Source organism: Octopus bimaculoides, chromosome 11 (assembly GCF_001194135.2).
Source record: "Octopus bimaculoides isolate UCB-OBI-ISO-001 chromosome 11, ASM119413v2, whole genome shotgun sequence".
NCBI lineage: Eukaryota > Metazoa > Mollusca > Cephalopoda > Octopoda > Octopodidae > Octopus > Octopus bimaculoides.
Window position 1 is genome coordinate 7,187,768 of NC_068991.1, and position 13,717 is coordinate 7,201,484.

Genomic DNA, 13,717 nt, shown 5'->3' on the forward strand with positions numbered 1-13,717 from the left:
ACCGCCAACAAATGCTCCAGTTAGATCCCCAAGCATTATATTATCCAACCATTTCGTTCGCAGCCTATCCCTGGGTCACCTGCCGATGGCTTAACCTTTACAATCTATCTTTTGATTCTTTCCTTAAACATTCCAACCACATTCCCGTAATACTGTAGCTGTGACCTTTCAATGCGGAAAAGTGGTGACTCAACCAGGAGCGGCTCGCTGATCTCCGAGCTACGCACTCTATCTAGCAAATCAAGTGCAGACGTCCAAATTTTAAAGTCTGAATGAACTACACACCCAGCGACACCTCGAAGTCATTGCTACGAAAAGTATTATAAATATCAAACTTTGCGCTGGCTTAATGTTTAGAGACTTGTTTTTATCCCACCCCCTCTCTTTCTCCATTATAAAATTGAACATCGTAAGAAATTAGAACGACAGCTATCATCTATGTCCAGAGGAAAAGTGAACGGCTACAACGGGCGGGAGGAAATTAATAAAATATGAAAGTAAATTAATATTGTCTGTATGTCATTTGTTGATGAATATAAAGGCAAAGAATGTAAACAGCGCTGAGAAAACCGGTGTTTCATGAACTAAGTGCCTTGAGATATTTGTTCTGTATCAAGTTATATACACATTATTGCCATTCTCGAGTCAGAAATGTAGTGAACCAGTGATTAGCTTTTTGGAAACTTCTAACTAACAACGATGTAAAACACACACATATGCTTTTACTATTTAACCCATTACCTCCCATAATTCTATTAACTGGAATTTTTTTTAATGAAACTTTGATTTCTAGCATAAAACAGCCTTAGAAACACGCTGGAATGATCAAAATAACATTTCAAATAGAAATAAGCGAGATATTGGGTGAAAAATTAGCAAACCTCACTTGAATATCAGAGAAATATACCTAGTAGATATAGCAAAAAGGTTAGATATGTGTAAATATTGACAGATAATTACGAAATTTGTAATTTTTAAGTGATCTCATATGAGATCACTGGTAGGTAATGGGTTAAGAAAAATAAATAAAGAATGGAGAGGACTGTATTTGATGGCATAAAGGACGCATCTCAATTTCAGCAGGAAAAATTTTTTTTAGTGTATTAAAGCATGTAATAAGAGGCCCGACTTTGCATATTGGATCCGGGGTGGTTGCTTGAGATATTTTTTATTTTGTAAAAAAAATAGTATCTTATATGCCATCAAATACGCTATTTTAAAAACAAGTAATGTAATAGATTTGACAGACGGTAAGGTATTGATTGATTACAAAACTTGATAAGCATCTCCGTTTGAAGTATTGAATGTTAATTAAATGGAAGATGTTAATGATTCTAATAGATTATTTTTGCAGTAATAGTTTATTTAGTAATTAAAAACATTTTGAATATAGAATTTTTTTTTTTTTTTAATCATTCAGATGTCAAAGACAGTTGTAAGTTATATATAAACAAAACTGAAAACACCATCGATTTAACGACAAAGTATAAGTATTTAATATGACAAAAGGAAAAGCTGATCCCAAGAGTTTTCTTCTTTCTTTTCACTCAGGGCGTAAAGCAAAAAGTCTACGTAGGGTTTTTGAACTCAGACAATATCGCTAGATATCGCGAGGATGCAACAGATAATGCCAACGAAGTTCATTGACTTATAAGATGCTCGTTAATTCTGGCAGGCCATTTCTTGAATCACCAATTGTATTTATGAGATTTGAGTAAATGTGTCTTATAAACCTTCAAACACGGGTAAATAGAAACCGTTTGGGTGATGTGTGTTGTAATTGCATACTTGCGTGTTTGTTATCTCTCAGAACCGAGTTCGAATCGTAGGACACCTTTAAATATATATTTCTTAGTAACAAATTAGTGATTTAGTAACAGTAATATTTGGAGGTATTCTTTCGGAATACCTATTTGGACTTGCTGTCATCTACTATTGCAAATATTGGTTTCTGTCGATAAAAAAAAAAATTCCAGCGGAGTACATTCGATGATGATGATGCTGGCAGATATGTAAGCCCGATGAGAGCCATAAACATGAACATCCTTCAGTTTATAACTGGTACTTATTTTAACGACCTCAGTGAGTATAGGGGCAACGGAAAATAATTTAAGGTACTTAACCTAGTCTCATTTTCACAAATGTCAAATGTACCTTTATCCCAAACTAGTTGTGAGATACCGTCTGTATCTCACAAATATTTAAAGTTTATTGCCCAGTTATTGTTATTACGTAAATGTAAATTAGCTTTAAAGTTATTAAATGAACACTTCTGCATCAACGGGATGGTTTATCGATACGTTTTGTAATTAATAAATCAAATATTCCATCTCTCCGCTCGATTCCAAATAATGAAGAAAACTTTTAATACGTATTTGTAAATGAGATCTATGGCCCTTTTGGTGCCTAAAAAATCACGATCGGTGTTTAAAGGAGGAAATAAATGTTTACTTACATCATATCTCTGGTGGAACAGATATAGCATAGAGAAAGGTATGCAAGTGCCAACCATCGCATGTGTCGAAGGCATTCCGTACTCCAATTCATATCGAGCTTCCAACTTGATCACTGGGGGTGAAATGGGACGTGGTCTCTTGACGATGTCTTTAGTTGCTTGGCCTAAGTAAAGCGTAATCCACCACATAACCACAACTTTCCGAGAGACGAAAAAATCCAAGTTCCACAAAATGAAAGGGAAGAAAGTAGTGTAAAACAATTCGTCGCCCAAGGCAGCTCCAAAACTGAATAGATAGTAGATAGATTTGTATTGTATTTTGTAAGGGAGTTCGTTCTTTTTCTCATCTGGGTTAGAAGTTGTGTTTTTAATGGGCTTGCCACCGTTCTGTAAGTTAACTTGATCCCCTGCATCGGTTTCCGTAACCCCCGATGGTTTTGGTGCTTTTACATTGCGACGGATACATTTATCACTACTTTCATCTTCATCTGGAACCTTTGCCCCATTTTGGTCAAAATGACAAACTTTCCAGGGATCATCTTCATCGCGAAAGACTATTGAAGAATTTTTTAATCCCGATTGAGAATACATATTGCTGGACGGCGCCAATCTTGCAGAATTTTCGTTGTAAGACAATCCACAAAAGCGTTGAAATCGTGCAACTAAATATGGGTCATCGAGATATAAAACAATGCTATGCAACATATCCATTATTTACAAAATCACAGCTCCTTCAAAAACTGTTTGATGTAAAGATAATGCTATCTTTACAGAAACTTTCAACCATTAAACTAATCAATACGTTAAGATTGTTGTATAACAGATATTAAACACTTGTCGCATTCTAGACACAGGCCGAGGTCAAAGCTGAAATATCTGTAGTTATGTAAACCTGTGAGTTATGTTGTTCAACTAGAGATCTAACAGTTTACTTCAAAGTTGATTACGGCAATATACATCCAACGAGTTTTTACTTGTTAAAAACTCTTCGTGATTAAACGGCTAAACAGTATATATACATCAGGAAATGTCAACAAAAGACGAATCGATTTATGTTCGTTGCTAGAGCAGGTGTTCTAAGCTAATATACTGATTTTTCATGCTTGATGAAATACGCCGTTGTGAGGCCAGACCCAGCTGAGTACACATGACATAAAGCCATGATGCTACCGCTATTGCTAGTGACGAGCAGACTTGATTTACGGTGTAACCTATTAAAAGTATCCTCTTCAAAATACACCTACTTTCCTAGACTTTAATCTGATGAGATTAATCCTTTGTTTATTGCGAGTCCTATTTGTAACTTTGACGAGATACTACAAAATGTTAAATATCATCATTCTTAGTACATAGTCCAGAATATTTATGAATGTTAATTAAAAACACACACACACACACACCATAGAAATTTAGGAGATATGAAAAATATTATTAAATAAAAGTATTACTATTATTGTAGTTCTTTTTTTTTTTTGCAACGGTGGACCTCGAAGTAGATAAAGCTACAAATAATAGCATGTAAATATTGGGTCAAAAGCCCCTCTTGATAGAAAAGTCGAAGGCTGTCCATGGAACACGAACCCACTGTAAACATAACAGGCGTTATTATTAATATTTTTTCCGTATTATGTGCCCCATTTAGTTTCGGGTTTTGTATTTTCTCTTACATTGAAATTACTCTATATAATATGAGTGTAACTCCTAGTTGTGCGATTTTCTGAATGTCGTGATTGTTCAGGACCTGGAATTTTGATTATGTATTTGTTTGTATCTTTGTTTCTGCTTTTTAAAAAATAATTTCTAAGGGACCTATAATTACAAGGCGTGTTTCTGTTTCCAGACACAACTCTTCACATCCTTTTTCAACATCTACAAATTATACACATCTCCAAGTTAACTCAGAAAGAAAGATGGAGTTGTGTGTTGTTTTGGAAAATTCTAGATCTCACAAGGTGAAGCATTTTCCAGGACTCAAAGTTGAGTCAGTAGTGTTGTACGTGACCACCAGGGAGAGCCACTGCCCCTGTTTGGACATAAGCAACCGGATTTTTTTTAGGTATCTAGAGTTTTTTCTGGGAACAGCTTGCTCTTTAGAATAAGTGAGAGATTAGACTGTGTGGGACTAGTTAAGGGGAGAAAGAAAGAAATGTAGAAGTTTCACAAACCTACTCAGACGTTTCCAGTTGTCTGACATGTATCAGCTGGTTTTTAATGTTCTAATGTGGACATGAACAAGTCTCATTAGGTCCTCCCAATCATATTTAAATAGAGAATTCTGAACACCAATAGGTAAGGGAAGCATGGGTTGTTCATAGTTTAAAGTCATTGGTTACACATACCACAAATTTGTGATCTGTATTTTTGACATAGGTTTCATAAGCCGGAAGCCTGTACAAGAAGTTGAATGTGTCTTTCCTGGTGCACAAAGCTTACAGAGACTGGATTAGTGAATTAGTTAAGCAAGCATTGACAGAAGCACTTGTCAAGCACAGGTGGTTTACCCTGAAAAGAGCAATCAGAAGAAAACTTACAAGGTTTAGTAAAGGAGTAAAAATAAAGGAAACTAAATTAGAGAATAATCTTGGTAGAAACTGAGAAGAGGTGTCTTGGAAAAACATTAAAATGGATGAGATTGGTCCTTGACCAATTTTTCAACCTGAAGCATGAAGATTTTATTGTCATAGTTAAGGTGTATGCTCTAAGATACAAAGAAAAGAGGGCCTTTCAATGATCTTGGGTGTCAGAGACACAATCCTCATCATCATCATCGTCATTTGATATCTGTTTTCCATGCTGGCATGGGTTGGACAGCTTGACAAATAAAGTGTTTTGCTTAAGAACACAACACATCACTCAATCCAGGAATTGAAACCCCAATCTTACGATCATGAGTCCAGCACCCTAACCACAAAGCCATGTGCCTCCACTAGAAGATGAGCCCATCGTAGGGTTACCTATTAACAGCTGAGGGGACTGTGGCAGCATGAAACAAGTGTTTTGCTCAAGAATACGACATGCACCCAGTCTGGGAATCAAAACCACAACTTCACAATCATGAGTGCAATGCATCTAACCAATAGGCCAGGCACCTTCACAGTAATAATATAACACAAATAAAAATGGTGTGACTGAATTAAATACTTCAGTATGATCACACTCCATCTTATCTTTTCAACTTGTTCTCACCTGATGCATTAATTAAATACGAGTTTAAATTATCAAAATAATTGTACTGAATTTCATTTATTGCTGTGACTAAAATTTATTGTTTTGGACTATATAACCTTGATGGTGGTGTAGCGGTTGTCTAGAAAGTGCAGTATTGATTGCATTGCGGCTAGATAGAGGCGTTAGAGAAATCAGCTGGTGTCCATAATAGGGAAGACTTTTGCACTTATAATGGAGATGTGATCCTTTTATTCTTTTATTTGTTTCAGTCATTTGACTGTGGCCATGCTGGAGCACTGCCTTTCAGTTGAAGAAATTGACTGCAGGACTTATTCTTTCTAAGCCTAGTATTTATTCTACCGGTCTCTTAGGCTGAACCGCTAGGTTATGGGGATGTAAACACACCAACATAGGTTGCCAAGTGATGGTGGGGGGGACGAACACAGACACACAAACATATACATCATTATCATCATCGTTTAACGTCCATTTTCCATGCTGGCATGGGTTGGGTGGTTTGACTGAGGACTGGTAAGCCAGTAGGCTACACCAGGCTCCAATCTGATCTGGCAATGGCTGGTGGAAAAGGAAAACTGAGGAAAATGTGGAAAAGACGACCAGTAATAACAGAAAATGGGGAAGATGACTTATGCTGGAATAGACCTATCAAACCTCACCATGGGTGCAAAATGATTTTGATGAATACAATGATGATGATGATGATGATGATGACAACTACAATGGTGGTGGTGGGGATAGAATGAAAGAGTGAAAAAGGCATAAAAAAATGGAACAATTCTGCTGAAAGAGCTGCCTGTGAGGCTGTGAAATGTTTGAGCTGAGAGCCAGATGCTGGAACTGTTGAAAGCTAAAGGAATAATTTAGGCAAATAACATTTATTTTAGAGAAGATACGGGAGACAGGGAGCTATTGCATTGGTAGTTTAAAACATTCGATCTTCTTGTAACAAAATAGATAAACAATTAAATGAATAAAATTAATGATTAATAACTGATAACTTTGTTAATAACGTCCCTGATTATCTCTAGTTTCTGTCTTACTACTGATAACATTCAAAGCATTGTTTTTTTCTTTCTGATACACAATGAATATACTTCATGATAAAAATCAAAGTTTATTTCTAAGTCTTTGTTAAATAGTTTAAATGAGTTACAAACTATTTTCGTCTCATGCTACATTTATGACCCTTTTTTTAATATATTCACATTACTACAGACAGACTGAGCAAGGATTGTTGCTTCTCTGTCCAGTTTCCATGGATCAAACACTTACCTATGATCAGAGATATTCCAGCCCTCACATTTCCTCTTTCTTTCGTGAGGTGAACCTGTTAGCATCTTTTATCATCTACCTTTTACTTGTTTCACTCATTGAACTGTGGCTATGCTGGGGCAACGCTTTGAAGGCAAAGTCGACCTCAGCAGAATTTGAACTCAGAATGTAATGACAGGCAAAATACCGCTAAGCATTTTGCTCAGTGTGCTAACAACTCTGCCAGCTCACCTCCCTAATAATAATAATAACATTGATGATGATGATGATGATGATGATGATGATGATGATGATGATGATGGGCACTCCCACTGATTTTGAGATATGAGTGTTTGAAGAAGGAAAGGATTTTTAAAAAATAGCTACTTCTATTTGTGATGAATGTGTGAATGTAATTTGAGTCCAGGAATGGATTTTACTATGAGGTCATAATGGGGACAATGATGATGTTGCTTTTGAACAAATGTGTCTGTTGATTAAAGGATAAAGTTCCTTCTATTGTACTGTTCCTTCTATTGTACTGTTCCTTCAACTCAGTTTGTTCAGGTGTATATATTCCCCACCTTGACGGGACGCCAGTCTGTCACAGGATTACTAATTTTTGCTAGCTGAATGGACTGGAGCAACGTGAAATGAAGTGTTTTGCTCAAGAACACAACGCGTCGCCCGGTCCAGGAATCGAAACCACAATCTTATGATCATGAGTCCAACAACCTAACCACTAAGCCACACACCTCCATACAAACCTCACTGACTAGTATGGATTTGCTAGAATAAGTCAGTGGGCTTGCTGAGTTGCATGGAGGCACGTGGCTTAGTGGTTAGGGTGTCAGCATCATGATCGTAAGATTGTGGTTTCGATTCCTGGACCAGGCGACGCATTGTGTTCTTGAGCAAAACACTTCATTCCATGTTGCTCCAGTCCACTCAGCTGGCAAAAATTAGTAATGCTGCGATGGATTGGCGTCCTGTCCAGCTGAGGAACACATACGCCATAGAAACCGGGAAACCGGGCCCATGAGCCTGGCTAGGCTTTAAAAGGGCGCATTTATTTTTTTTTGCTGAGTTGCAATCCCATACACTTGTCCTGACCAATGCATGCTCCCATATGTTCCTGGTACTTTTAGGGTGTCATCTCCTTCCAAATCCCTAGTGTCCATCATCATCCCCTTCTAAATCTTAAATGTCCATTACTAAGATAGGGACAGCATCTATGTATGAAGGCATGGCTCCCCTGTGACCCAATTCAAGCACAATATCCTTCAGAATCTCCTGTGGGAGCTGCTTAGTGTTGCCATTATTGGAACAAAGCCTTTTTGATAGCAAAAACTAGCTGATAACAATAGCTGATTATAACAATGAATAGGTGGTAACATTCAGATAACATTAAGCAAAAGATATAACAACATCTGGACTTTTGATTCTAAAATAAGCAGATAACTTTTAATTCATTTTAAATAAAGAATTTGGGACCAACTAAATTTGATAACAAATACTGTCTGATAACATTATCCATCGTTATAACACGTGTGTGCTTGTGTGTGTGTGTGTGTGCGTGTGTGTGTGCATGCTTGTGTGTGCATGTATGTGTGAGTGTATGCATGCATGTATGTGCATGTGTGCACGCATGTGTAAATGTGTGTGTACGTGTGTGTGCGTGCGTGTGCATGTATATGGCTGTGCGGTCAAGGAGTCTGCTTCCCAACCATGTGATTTTAGGCTTTGTGCTAGTATGTGGCACCTTAGCTTCGGCCAGTGAATTCTACTATAGCCCCATGCTGTATAATATGGGAGCATGCATTGGCCAGAATAAGTCTGTGGGACTCATATTTTGTTTTTCACACCAAGCTACACAAGTTAGAGAAAGAAACCTAGCTGTTTCTTGCAATAGATACCAATACCTACGTCTAAAGCAAATTTTTTTTCTGGAGTCCTTAAAATACTATTATGGACAATTTACTATTTGGTTGCGTGGACCCCCAAAAATCTTATATGGACCCACAAGGGCCATACGGAGCCTGTTTGAGAACCCCTGGACTAGACCCTCCATGGTGGCGCCCCAGCAGAGCCGCTGTCCTATAACTGAAAGAAAGTAAAAGAACAATTTATTTTCCTGTGTTAAAAGGATATTTCTTTCAATTGTCCGACTTAAAATTACATTAGTCAGTATTTATTTATTGTTTTGCCTTATTTATAGTCAGCCTAAAGTCATTTCCGATTGTAATCAAAACCTTGTGAGGCAAGTTAGAACTTGCTTTTCTTTATATAAAAAAGTAAAACATAACAGCTATATGATTGCTTAATGAGCTTAGATCACGTGAAAGGAGGCTTTTGACAATATATGCAAATATACAACGTATAAATTACCCCTCTCAAAGGGAAGTTATGTGCTCACTTTTTTCTTTTTGTCTTTATTAAAAATATAGTAACGATATAGATGTATATCTGTCTGCCTGTTTGTCGTATGTATGTATGTATGTATGTATGCATGTAGTGGAGGCGCAATGGCCCAGTGGTTAGGGCAGTGGACTTGCGGTTTCGATTCCCAGACCGGGCGTTGTGAGTGCCTATTGAGTGAAAACACCTAAAGCTCCACGAGGCTCCGGCAGGGGGTTGTGGCGAACCCTGCTGAACTCTTTCACGCTTTTTTCCTGTTTCTGTTGTACCTGTATTTCAAAGGACCAGCCTTGTCACACTCTGTGTCATGCTGAATCACCCAGAGAACTACGTTAAGGGTACACATGTCTGCGGAGTGCTCAGCCACTTGCACGTTAATTTCACGAGCAGGTTGTTTCGTTAATCGGATCAACTGGAACCCTCGTCGTCGTAACCGACGGAGTGCCACGATGTATTTATGTATATACGTACGTACGTTCTTTTCTGTTTTTAATTATTTAAATTCTTCCTCTGAGGAAAAAAAGGCGACATCAAAGAAAAAGAAAGGTGTCATCAAACACGGTTGGCATGAAGTCAGGGAAATAATTTCTAGATTACGATCCAAGGGAAATAACTTCAATAAGAACGTTATTGGTTTCAGATTTTGACAAATGATTAACATTTTTGGCGGCGGGGCTAAGATGATTACATCGTTCCCAATGCTCAACTGGTACTTATTTTGTCGACTCCGAAAGGATGAAAGGCAAAGTCGACATCGGTGGAATTTGAGCTCAGAATGTAAAGACGGACGAAATGCCGTGGAGCGTTTTATCCGGCGCCCTAACGATTCTTTAAAGAAAAATATCAATCTGTATGATAAAACAGTGTTTCTCAAACTGTTGCATTTGGTGATGGTCATCTTTTGGCAATTAAAAACACGCACTATTTATTTGATCTTCGTTTATTTGTCCTTCAAAGTTCCTTCTTTAACAGACTCTCTGTCCCATGTGTCTCCTTTTGCCTTGTTCATTCCATCTTTCGATTTTTTTTTATTATATCAATTACCTTTCTTTTCCTTTTACAGATCCGTTTTGCAAACTCCCTTGATGCGATTTAACGCCATCGTTTTTTAATGTACATCGTGTAGTATTAAGCCAGTATTATTTAGTTCCTAATACTTCTTAGCACTCTTCTATAAGCGAATATTTCACGCATCACACATGGTTTCAGCCAAATTCATATTCATATTCCAAACCAATGAGGAGTAAAAAGCATACGTAAAAGTTGAAGAAATTCCAAAAATGATTATTATTATTGTCCTTGGCTGTCATCTAATTTTTGAATCTGTTAAATATTTCTTAACCTATATCCAGCTTCTTTCATTGTTATAATTGTAAGTTCGCATTTCACCGCTCTGAATTTACACCATAGGCCAGTGGACCAGAGTTGTATAGGAACATGATGCTACTTTGATTCCAGATTTGTGTTCTGTGTAGAGATAGACATCCAGGGGCATGAATCTATGGACCAGTAAGCCAAACGAACACACAAATTCGTATTTACTACTATAGACTAATGATAAATTTTTATTAATTGAAATAGAAGCGAGTCAATTAACTCACACATTGAAACTTAACGCTGTACACCATTGCAAAATAATGCGTTGTTCTTTGAAATCTCCAATGAATTATCCTGAAAATTTCCATCAAACTAAAGGGTTTGACTCGAGCAAAAAGGAAAATATATATTCATATATATATATATATATATATATATATGCACACACACACACACACACATATATATATTTATTTTGCTCGGGTCAAACCCTTTAGTTTGACCGAAAATTTCAGGATAATTCACTGGAGGTTTCAAAGAACAATGCATTATGAACAAGGGAAATAACTCCAACTTCATCTTACTGAAGAGTAAAAGAACAGTAACATGTTTAAATTGCATCTCAGAAACTCAAGTGCTCAGGATGGTGGCAGACCATTGACCTCTAGCACATCTCACAATGTGAAATCTATGTTATAACAGTGACCACCATTATATTAATATTATTTGAGAGTTTCGAATTTCACAACTCCTAAATTTAGGACCACAAATAAATTATAAAATTTGTTCAAATTTAGTCCATAATGTTTTCTGCTCGTTGCAACAGAAATAAAATAACTGCTTCAGGGACATTGCTTTGCGACTGAAATGCAGTCATTCATCTTGCATAAAGATTGTGGCTCCCACCTACAGAGGCATGGCAGCTACTATGATTGCTTTAGAAGTGACAGGTTTGCAAAAATGTCCTCAAGGGAAGACAGAATTCTTTAGACAGTCAGAGGCCAAATACCAAATGACTGCAGTTGATGATATCAAGCGGACTGGACATGTACAGACAAAAGTTGTTGATAACTGTTAACATCTCAAGCACTTTGAAGTAAATGGGTGTGGAACTCATAAAACACCAAACATGTTCACATGAAGGTCTGAAAACTGAGCCTCGGGTCCACATAGCGTGTCTGCTTTGGCTTGGTTTCTATGGCTGGAGACCCCTCTTAATGCCAACCACTTTACAGCATGTACTGGGTACTTTTTTTTAGTTTATAATCCATAAAATTATACAATTTAAAAAAAAAAACTCTACTAGTTTTAAACTAATAGTGGTCACTGTAGGACAGCTTGAGCTCATATAATCAAAGCTACTTGGTGAAAAATGGCTAAAATCGAAAGGTTAAAGTTATGAGAAAAAAAGTGTTTCAAAATAAAAATTTATCATTCTTGAAAATAAAGGAGAAAAAATACACAAGACTGATTTCTTTTTTTTTCTTAAAAAAAACTTTATTCGTTTCTTTAATGTGATGATTGCAGCACTATATTGCTGACACATTGCAATATTATATTGCTAACAAAATGTTTAGCTGAAGGGGATAAGCTTTTTTTTTGTTTTTGAAATTAGTTCAGTCTAAAAATATGATTGTATTTGTTTATTTTTATTCCTAAAGAAATATATTTTATTTACAAATAGTAGCAAGCAGTTTATTATTGCTATTCCTATAAAATGATAGGCAGCCAAACTAATATGGCAATATTTGATGGCTTTAGAAGAGCAGCAGTCAAAAATATGTTTTACAATAATATAGAGTTTAGTTATCAGAATATACATGTTTGATCTGCAACTCGGAGTATGTGAACATGGGGGTGGGGTAGGAGAAAAAACCCCCCAGCTAAAACTACGAGTACGTTAGATCTTGGTTTTGAATTATAAATTTTCAGCTTCTCTCTAATCCTCCAAAATAAAAATAAATTTTTAATCGCTTCTTGAATAGGTTGACTATATGTTGAATGATTTTAAATATATTAAACCTAATTTAGTTTAGTGAATAAAAATTTAAGGTGTGCTCTGTACTCTCTTACACTTATATAGTGAAAATTATATACTGAAATAGAGTGAATTTGAATAAAAAAAAAAAAGTCTACCAAAATTAATAAAAAACATTCCTTGGAAAGGATCAAATGATTTTTAACACTGTCACAAGGCCAGATAGGTTTTAGAGGAATGCTTTGATACATTGGGTCCATCTTAAGATATATCTGATACATATTTTAGTGACTCCTGGATGAATAAAAGGCAATGTTTTGATCCTGGCAGAATTCAAACTCAAGAATTCTAGTCCAGGGATGTGTTTTTATCACTGATACCAATAACAATCATTTCTACTGTGGGCAGAAGGCCTGAAAGTTTTGGGGGACGGGGTTTAGTTGATAACATCGACCTCCAGTACTCAATTGGTACTCATTTTAATCAACCCCAAAAGGATGAATGGCAAAGTTAACCTCAGTGGAATTTGAACTCAGAATGTAAAAATGGGCAAAATATTGCTAAGCATTTTGCCTGGCTTGCTAACAATTCTGCTAGCTTGCTGCTCAGTAGTATTAATTGTTTGTAGTTTAGGCACAGGGCTAGCAATTTTTGAGGGGAGGGGGTTAACCAATTACATCGACTCTGGTATTTGATTATATTGATCCCAAAAGGAGGAAAGGCATAATTGACTTTAGCAGGATTTGAACCTCAGAAAGTAAAAGAGCCAAAACAAAAAAAAAAAAATACTGCAAGGAATTTTTGCCAATGCTTTAATAATTCTGTTGATACACTACTGTAGTAGTAGTAGTAGTAGTAATTCTTTCTATTATAGGCATAAAGCCTAAAATTTTTGGGGAAAAAGGGTTAATCAATTACATTGACCCCAGTGCTTAACTGATATCTTATCAACCCGAAATAGATGAAAGGCAAGTCTGTCCCCGGCAGCATTTGAACTGAGAATGTTAAACCAGAAGAAATGCTGCTAAATGTCCAGTGTGCTAACAATTCTGCCAGTTTGACACATTATTATTATTATTATTATTATTAATAATAATAATGGTTTCAAA

General features: G+C 36.4%; 2 protein-coding genes across 4 annotated transcripts in view; both read right to left on the reverse strand.

The window, feature by feature from the left end:
- LOC106877183 (sphingosine-1-phosphate phosphatase 2) overlaps positions 1-3,694 on the reverse strand; it is a 25,232-nt gene extending 21,538 nt beyond the window's left edge. The window contains exon 1 of the mRNA XM_014926022.2: positions 2,456-3,694. Within this exon, the coding sequence (XP_014781508.1) occupies positions 2,456-3,166 (711 nt within the window). The 5' untranslated portion in view covers positions 3,167-3,694. The remainder of the gene's footprint in view (positions 1-2,455) is intronic.
- The window catches only part of LOC106877171 (kinesin-like protein KIF16B), a 229,232-nt gene that overhangs the window by 141,883 nt on the left and 73,632 nt on the right, over positions 1-13,717 (reverse strand). The window lies entirely within an intron of this gene.